The 9,375-nt window shown below is 44.0% G+C and overlaps 1 protein-coding gene across 2 annotated transcripts; it reads right to left on the bottom strand.

Moving 5' to 3' along the window:
* Window positions 1-200: 200 nt before the first annotated feature.
* On the bottom strand, window positions 201-8,185 carry ENPP4 (ectonucleotide pyrophosphatase/phosphodiesterase 4). Of its 2 annotated transcripts, none has more exons than XM_050315454.1 (4): window positions 8,057-8,185; window positions 5,555-6,413; window positions 4,452-4,622; window positions 201-1,986 (listed from the first exon to the last, which is right to left on the bottom strand). In XM_050315454.1, exons 2-4 carry the CDS (start codon window positions 6,369-6,371, stop codon window positions 1,622-1,624), a joined length of 1,353 nt encoding a protein of 450 aa, XP_050171411.1. In that variant the 5' UTR covers window positions 6,372-6,413; window positions 8,057-8,185; the 3' UTR covers window positions 201-1,621. The 2 variants fall into 2 exon arrangements, with proteins under 2 accessions (XP_050171411.1, XP_050171412.1); XM_050315455.1 differs by having other exon boundaries at window positions 8,048-8,100.
* Window positions 8,186-9,375: the final 1,190 nt, after the last annotated feature.

Consider the following 9,375-nt stretch of genomic DNA (forward strand, 5'->3'; position numbering starts at 1 on the left):
ACCCTGTCAGTAACAGCACACACTTTCAAGGGGCCTGAGCCTCTTTCAAGTTCAGATTAATCCACAGTAATACATTAGTAAGTAGGAACAAGCAGTTTAAGAAGGGGGGGAAAAAACAGAACTGGTTACATTGTGGACTGTGTTTTTAATCAGTACAACAGAATACCCAGAGAGGAAGACACAAAGTAGTAAAGCTTCCACACATTTCTAAATCTCCAATGTATTTTTTTTTCAGTGGACAGTTAATAGCAGCCCTTCCCTCCAAAGTCCCTGCCCTCTCCAGGCTGCATCACTAAAAGGCAATCTGTGGCCAATACCAAACGGCATTGCACTGGAGCTTGTGAAAGAGAAACCGCATTGCACACTACCATGTACCTCTGTCACTTCAAATTATTTTTAAAAACCATCAAAGTTGTAGGAAAAGGACTCGGTAACCATAGTTCTCTTGGGTTAGCATTAACAATTTAACCTCGCATCCTCTCCTCACTGAAAGATTAGGTATCAGTTAAGGCTTTCTACATCAAATTTTAATATCAAGTTACAACCTGACCATTAACAAAGAATCAAGTTTCAATTAAGAGAACCATTAGCACTGGTCTATATACCTCAAATCTGCATCTATACACCTCAAATGCTATAGAGTATTTATTTTTTGGGATCTGTTTTTTCCCCTTAAATTTCCAGGGTTAAAATAAGAGTTTGGAAGACTTGTTTGATGACTGCACATCAAACTTTCAATTGTTGCTTTATAGCATGACAGCCTTCAAAAGACAAATATCAGCTGGTGCACAGGGCAGAACCGCCTTTATTACAAAAACACCTTCGGCAGAGTTTACACCTGAGAAACTTTCCACAGGATTTAGAAGCATTAATTTTACACCTACAGCCCATGAAACTGGGTAATTCAGAGATTCTCAGATTAAACTGACATCCTTGAGATAAGGCAGCAGTGCCATCGCAACTGGAACTGTGGATCTAAGTCACCCACAGACACATGTCCAGAGATGTCAGAGCCACCTGTCCAGTGTTGTAACTGCTGAATCACATGGTTTATTGCTCAAAATAGAAGTGATATGCACCAATTCTTTCCTCACTGACCTCCATTTTCTTTCTCAGCAATTTCTTGTCATATTGCTGCCTTGGGGTAGAAACAGAAGTCTTGGATCTTCCCTATACCCCCTATCCCCAAATTTAATGGCAAACCAGAACATACTCTGCAAACAAAACTAACCACTAGCTCTCATAAAAAAGATCTCCTTTCCAACACAGGTACAAGAACACTAAAATAAGTCAATATTAATTGAAATTTAATACAAAAATATTAAAATTCACTTAGTCTGTCCTGCCTAGTCATACTCTGAAATTTCCTTCTGAAAGTGAATGAAAAAATAAGTATCTTTATTTTGTTAAGCATCTCTTCTACTGAAAAGCCACCAGTTCATTGTTTTGTTCTGAAAATATTTTTACAGGACACTAGTCAAGCAACACACAAACGAGTCAGCAAGGTCGGGCTGTACAGTATTTTACACAGATAAAGTGCATCACAGAATGCCATCCAGTGCAAGTTCAAATTGTTTTCCTGAAATCACAATGTAGCAAGTGAGGCTGGGCTCCCTCTGCGCTATCCAATTAAAGGTTCATCGTCATCACTTTGTAGCTGTAGCCGGGCAAAGGGCCTTGGCGGGGCGACTCTGTTCTTGGAGATGACTATGATGCAGGTGAAAGTACTCAGGATCACGAACGCCCCAATAACTATCCCAATAGCTTCGGGCAGGTTGACGCACCACTGGTCAGCCAGCAGGCACTTGGTGTTTCCCAGAGTGCCGTTGTGGGGCTGTGGCGTCAGCCCCAGGATGTGGCACATCATGGGGTAGATGTCCACGTTGTTGATGGAGCTGTGCGTGTATCCGCGGCGGAAGGCGGGACCGCGCGCGGCCAGGAACGGGTGCATGCTGGGGAGAGTGTTGTCGTAGCCGTGGTCACCCACTGCAGGGAGCAAAAGGTAACAGTTAACACCACAGGGTCTGTCTGCATGTTGGGTATTCCCCTCTCTCCTTTCTCTCTCCTCCACCCCCATAAGTATGTATTTTAACCAAAGGCTAATGCCGAACATAAATGCGCATGTCAGATCAAGCACTGAAGGAACCCAGAGTTCCTTCCCAAACCTCAGAAGACTTTTCCAATTCCAGTCTTCAGCTACGGTTCTCCCTCTCATTATCTCTTTTCCTTTCAGTCCTTAACATTTCCAGCTTTTCCCCTTCCCATTCCTCATGCCAAAGTTGTAAAAGGAGGTTGCTGCTCCACCATGAGTCAGTAGCTGGAAATTTTTACTACTCAGATATTTGGAAAGCCATCTCTCCCTTGCATAGCAGTTTAATTACTTCTTAAAAGCCAAGCACCTTTCCATTGATAGTGTTTCATTTGGACATATTAAGTACCCTCAAATCCCATTTATCAGATTAGGTACTTCAGGTGAAGGGACACACAAAGAATCAAAACCAAAAAAATCAGAGGATCACTATGCCTTTGATAGGCAAACAAAAAACCTTTGGTAGGTTTTTAAGATAAAATATAAAGAGCTAAAAAGCAGCCATAGTCAAATTTCCTAACAACATTCCTCAAAAACATGTCCAAGATGCCTGAAGTTTCTCACTGCACACTCAGCACAGTATGTGAGTGACTGCACTTGAGTCCATTTCTTAGTAACAGTTGACAGTTGCCCTGAGAACTGTCTCCTTCGGTGCTTCACTGAAGTTTCTGATGCAAAATGTCCAGATTCTGACTGATTAGGTCACACCACTTAAGTGAATTTCTACTAGTCCTTTTTAAAGTTTTCTACTATTCTGTTTGTTACCACAGAGATATTACTGCACCACATCTTGTTTAACACAATACTATGTTTCTTGATTTTTTTTCCTCTGTTGCTACTTGGTTGCTTTGAGCAGAGCTCTTTCTTATCCTGTCTCCAGTGAAGTTCCCAGTCTTTCACTCTTGAAGTTGCATTCTGGTGTGAGGTATTGGTACACTTGGCACTCACTTCGTCCACAAACACAATAAGCCTTAAACAGGCTTTTAGGGTAAAACCTCCCCTGCCTGATTCTGGGAAGCTGTGGCTAACAAAATTGGTTTCAAAAGGGATTCACTTCAGCTGATAGAATGCTGTTCCTTATAAATATACAGTTATTAACTATTTTAGGTACATGAAATTGAATCTAATCAGAAACAAGAGACCTCTAATAGTGAACACCTGTGCTATATATTGTCAATTTGAACACAATTGTAGCAAACCTGTGGGAAATTAAAATGTAAACACATCTTGCATTAAAAGCAGTACTTTTGGACAAATAATGAAAAAAACTGAACTTAAATGTGCAAAGGGCAGACAGAAAGAACAGCCAAACTGGATGAAAACTGGAGTTTCCACCACCCAGCACCCTGTGTCTGACAGCAGTCACACAGGGAATCTGGGAAGTATCCAGCACTATCCCCTGACATACCTGCTAGCCCTGAGCTGTTGGCTGCTCAGAAACTTCCTGGAAGCTGGAACCTTTTTATTTAATTTCTGTTAATGGATTTTCCTTCCAAGAATCTGTCCAGTCCCTTTCTGAACACATGTATACATATATATATATATATGTATCTGTACACACACACACAACAGCCCTCGTCTACAACAGAATTACAGGTTGAATTATTGTTACAACGATGAAATTTACATGGAATTTCTTCTTTGAGATATACTTTCGTGTTACTGTTGGATTTTTTTCAGTAAATTATATATGCCCCTTGCCTGCCAAGAAAAACCCCTGCATGTGGAAGACCTGGAATATAAACACACACACATACATATATATGTATATTTGTAATTTGACTTTCATCAGGAAGCATCCAGCAGGAAGAAAGTCCACAGCTTAGCAGTGCACTGAGAAGTCACACCTGTTTTGGGGTTTGTCTTTCAAACATGCTATTCAATGCCCCCAACAGGAAGAACTCTGGCTTCTTTAACCATTATTGTCGTGTTCCTATTATTTTTAGTATTTCCTGCCATTCATTTTTGTTTCCTAGTACATGTACTGCAACATTAAGTGTTGTGTCTTGTGTGCCTCGATTTTGCACCCCTATATATATATGTTTTATATGCAATAAAAAGTTAAATCACTCTAGGGAAAGCCTGAGACAGACTAATCTGCCTAAGATAATAGCCTGAAGTACAGTTGTAAGAATTAAGTTGAACATGACAAAGTGTTTCAGCCCACAGATTATCCCTCGTCTCTATAAACACTCCAGGCTAAGGCTGAGAATGTTCTAGAAAATGCTGAGCTGTTCCTAAATGTGCACAGTGCCAGGGCTCCACTTGCTAAAGGGGAACCATCCTGCAGCTGGCTGGAATAGAAACAAGGCAGTTTACCAACATAACCCACAGAGAGCACCAAAAAGGAAAACACACTTACACTTGGAAAGTGACTCGTTCTGTACAATTGTCCAGCCTTCGTCTGCAACCAGAATTATGGGTTGGATTCTCTTGTTATGACTATAATGAAATCTGTCTGGAATTTCTTCTTTGAGATACACTTTCATGTGACTGTTGCAATTTTTCAGTAAGTTATACACATCTTCTTTGTCTGCCAAGAAAAGAAACTGCATGTGAAACAGCTGGAAATTAACTCCTGTTAATTACAATTATCTGTCATTAAACCTAAGATCCATTACTTCAAAACAATAATATTTTAAAGGACACATAGAAAATGGCATGTCCCTCACGAAAGCAACATATGTCAGGGTGGATTTCACTATCTGCTTCAATTTTAAATCAGACACATCACAGCTGTGGCTTTAGACCTACAATTCAACTTACCCTTTGGGCTGGCAGGGCAATATTCAAAGAGAGAAATCAAGAGAAAACAATCACCTCTACTAGTAGTCAATATCTTATCCAATGTAGTAAATATTTAATTTTTTTTTTTTTACTGTATGAATCACTTTGTTCATTAGTCTGATCGCAGCTGTGGAAACTGAGTCCAGCAGTGTCATGATTTAAGATATGCCTGTTGGTAACTACTCCTTATTCAATGCAGAAATTGAATTTACAGCATGAAACCTGAAGTTTCACTCTCAGAAACAAAAGTGGAAAAATGATCACAATTTGGTTTAAATTTTTACTTTGAAATTTACAAAATGGCATTTTTTATGCTGAATAAACACGTGGGTTTATGTCACGCTCACCTTGAATTACAACTGCATAGACTAAGTGAGCAACAAGAAAGCAGGTGTGCCCATCTGCTTTCTCAACTAGATGTACCAGGATCATCCTTATGATGATAAGCCATAACAATTTGACAAGAAACTCTCACTGGCCCACTGATTACCAATACAGTGATTTCTAAATAAGCCAACATCTTTTAGCCTATTCATAATGCCCAATATTCTGCAACACGAACTCCACTGGTTTTCCAAAAGATGTGAACAGCCTACCACAGTGTGTACTTTTTAGAGGTAATATAAACAAGATTTAATTCTCACTGTGTGACACAAAAAACAGGCAAACAAAACATACTCTGCCTTGGCAGCACCGCAGCAACCGGAGTCCTGTCTATCAGAGTGTAGTTGTTGCGCCCAATGCACTCGTCCAGGACAATCAGCTTCTTTGCAGAGCAGGAGGCCATTCCATGATCACTTGTTATGATGACATTAATAGTGTCCCACAAACCGGATGCCTTCAGTTTATTCATAAGGAAACCAATCCGTTTATCCACTTCTTCCAACACTCTGCTCATGTTCTGGGTGTCGTCTGGTCCATACTTGTGCCCGCTTGCATCCGGTTCTTCCCAGTATAACACAGCAAAACTGACCACTGGGTTGGAGCTGTTCAGCCACGCAACGACCTTCTCCACTCTCTCCTCAAATTTCACTGAGAAGTTGTACTTCATAAAGAACTGAGGGGTTGTATTATTAATTTTTACATCGCTACCGGGCCACATGGCAGCAGCACTTGCTCCCTTTCCCTGCTGTTGGTTTGTTACCCAAATTGGAACTGCCTCATCCCACCAGAAGGGATCTGAATCATTGAACTGGGAAAACTTTTTCTGGGCATCTGCATCGTACATGTCATTAGCCACAATGCCATGGCTTTCCTCGTATAAACCCGTCACTATGGTGTAATGGTTTGGGAAAGTTTTGGTGATAAAAGAATTCATGACTTGTTTTACAAGCACACCATCCTCAATGAACTCCTGAAGATGAGGAAGCTTATAGGTTTCCAAGTAATCAGCCCTGAAGCCATCGAAGGACACGAGGAGTAACCTGGAATCACCAGCTGAGCAAGCACAACAGGCAAGTATTCCGGCAAAAAGTAACATTAACATGGAGCTCATTGTTGAGGCTTCAGAGTACTTCCAGCAGGTAATCAGATGCACCTGAAAAATTTAAAAAGATAAGGCATGTAACCAGTTTAACTAGCTATACATTATGTGCATCTTCCTTGTAGAGGGTAACTCCAAAATTACCAGTCTAAACAACCACTCAAGTCAACTGTGGATTTCCCTACTGACTTCAGAGGCTTCTCACACTGTCATAGTTTTTCATATAGTAAAACAAATGAGCAATAAGATTTTTTTTTGCTGCAGACTAAATGAAAGGAAGAATTGTTTTCTCTCTTTTCAGCAGTTATTCCACCGTTCTGTGTGTCGTATTACAATTCTACATCCCAAGACAGACAATCCGTATTTTTCCTCAGGCACCTGAACAATTCTAGTTCTACATTTAAGAGTCCTCTGCAGCTCTAAATTCTTATTACATATCCCTGTTCAGACCAGAAGTCTGTTTCCTACTGTAATTATAGCTCTTCTTGTTCATCCTAGCTTTTCTTTCAGAGTTTCCACCATCCAAGCTGTTGGAAGACTTCTGAGCCTTTCAACATTCGTATTAACTCAATACTTATTCTATACACAGAACTGCCAGGATTAACTTCTACTCCTTCTTTCCTCTTGTACATCTACCATAGCAGTATTTAAACCTGGTTTTTATGTATCATATTTTTCTCTCAAAAAATATTAAAAAATTATTAGTAACCTTTGCTGTGAGACAAGTATTTCTCACCAAGGAATTTGTGACTATTATGAATGGAAGGTATGATTTGTAAGCTTTTTGTCCCCCTAAATTTGTTATGTGTGCCTGGAGCACTGTTCAGGAAGGTACAGAACGATTCTCTCCCTCTTTAAGAAAGAGGAAGTAAAGCTCCAGGTTCCAAAAAACCTTCTGCATTGTTGTTGGTGTATTTATTTCTAAAGCAGAGCCCAACTTGCTCCAGCGTGTCCTTTATCTCATTTGCACAAAGTGGGTGATTAAAGGAGCAGCAGCCGTTTTCCCAGCTTGTAGTAACAGTAACTTTTCCCTCCAAACTCCTTAAAACCGCAGCTGTATTATTTCAAAGGTGTAAGGAGCTTTAACGTTAGCTATAGCTTTATAGCAGTGAGGGAGATTTAAAGCACGGGAAATCATTCCTCCTGCCTCCAACAGTTAAAATTTCTTTGGAAGATATAAGAGTTAGAAGAGATGATCGTCAAAAACAGCATTAAGGCACTTCCTAATAGCTCCAAGAGGACTTGGAGCACGGAGCCCCTTCAAAGGAAAAAATAAAAAGGAGGCAAGAAAATAGCAACGAAGCAGCGGATCCACCGTTTGATGTTGTCAGTTGCTTTAAAAAGCACAGCCAGAGTTTTCCAGAGCGCACTAAAACGCAACAACACAGCATTCGCTTCGAAATGCACCAAAGCTGCTCAGCACTTGCGTGTTTTTATACACAAACGTCGCGGTTTAACAAAAAAATTAACTCTACCCCGGGCAGAACCAGCACGACAACCCAGCTGTGGAACGCCGCCAGCAGCAGTGCCACCTGCTCCCGAGCCCCAGCACCTCCCGGCCGTGCCGGGGCAGTTGCGCAGCTCGGCCAGGACGGAGCTGTCCCGCCTGCGGAGCGCAGACACCCGGCACGGCCGACCCGCCGGGCGCTCCGGGACGGCTCCCCCCACACCCGCGACTGCACCCGCACCGGGCTCACCGTCCCCGCTGCCTCCCGACGCGGGACACTCCCGTACCCGCCCGGTCTCCACCGTGAGGTCCCGCTCCGGCTCCGCTCGGGGCGGAACGCGGGGGCGGCGCCGGAGGTGACCGGGCCGGCAGAGGTGGAGCGGGACGGGGGGGAGGCAGGGGGTGCCGAGCGCCTGCGCACCCGCCGCGCCCGCGGCCCCAACCGACACTGGCGGCTCTTGGGGGGGGGGCGCGGGAGCTCGTCAGTGCGCGCGGCCTCCGCCCGCTGCGATTGGCTGCGGACCCGCTGGCGGGAGATCCGATTGGCTCCGGCGCGGTGGGCGGGGCGTTGGAGGCACGGTGGGTGGGGGAGCGGGAGGTGAGGGGCGGGCGCTGAGGGGGGCCATGGGAGGCAAGCGGGGATTTCCAGTTTCGCGGAATTAATAAAGTTGGAAAAGGCGTCTGAGATAATCTAGTCCGACCACTGACTGGTGAGCACCCTGTCAAGTAGACCATGGCACTAAGTGCAACGTCCAGTTTTCTGTTAAACACCTCCAAGGATAGTGACTCCACCACGTCCTTGGGCAGCCCGTTCCCAATGCTTGACGACCGGTTTTATGAAGAAAATTTTTCATAATATCCAATCTAAACCTCCCCTGGAAAAAATTTGAGGCTCTTTCCTCTTGTCCTTTTGCTCATTACTTGGGAAAAGAGATCGACTCGCAGCTGGCTACACCCTCCCTTCAGGGAGTTGTAGAGCGAGAAGGTGCCCCCTGAGCCTCCTCCAGGCTCAGCCCCCTCAATTCCCTCAGCTGCTTCTCAGAATTGTGCTGCAGACCCTTCCCCAGCTCCGTTGCCCTTGTGTGGACATGCTCCTGGACCTCAATATCCTTCTGGAATTGAGGGGCACAGAACTGGACACAGCACTTGAGGTGCATCACCGGTGCCCGTGGGGACAATCACTTCCCTAGAACTGCTGGTCACGCTATTCCTGATACAACCCAGGATGATGGGAGCGGAGCTGAGGGAAGCTGTGAGGGGCCGAGGGGAGCAGGGCTATGGAATGCAGCTGTCACAAGCTGGGAGATGTGATGGGTTGCAGTGGAGCTCGAGGTTTTATGAGGGGCATGTTGTACGGGCTGGGGTGAGGTCACTTCAGCCCCATGGCTGAAGGACACTGTGGGGCAAGGCAAGGTGACGGGACGTGTTTCCTGGGACTTTCCGTGTTTTTCCAGCACGCCCATAACCTACAGACAGGAAATGGTGATTGTGCTGCTGAATGTACTCTGGGTGCCACCGCAGCTTCTGGAAAAGCAGTGTGTGGTTACAATGGGTTGAGGTCTGTTTTGG

The sequence above is a fragment of the Myiozetetes cayanensis genome, unplaced genomic scaffold (genome assembly GCF_022539395.1).
Source record: "Myiozetetes cayanensis isolate MyiCay16 unplaced genomic scaffold, myiCay2020 scf2-11, whole genome shotgun sequence".
Taxonomy (NCBI): domain Eukaryota; kingdom Metazoa; phylum Chordata; class Aves; order Passeriformes; family Tyrannidae; genus Myiozetetes; species Myiozetetes cayanensis.

Coding starts and splice junctions, on each gene's coding strand:
- ENPP4 (XM_050315454.1), bottom strand. CDS start 6,371: ATGAGCTCCATGTTAATGTTACTTTTTGCCGGAATACTTGCCTGTTGT. Junction 4,623..5,554: donor TGCGGTGCTGCCAAGGCAGA/GTATGTTTTGTT, acceptor TTTTCTTGGCAG/ACAAAGAAGATGTGTATAAC. Junction 1,987..4,451: donor GAACGAGTCACTTTCCAAGT/GTAAGTGTGTTT, acceptor TGCTCCCTGCAG/TGGGTGACCACGGCTACGAC.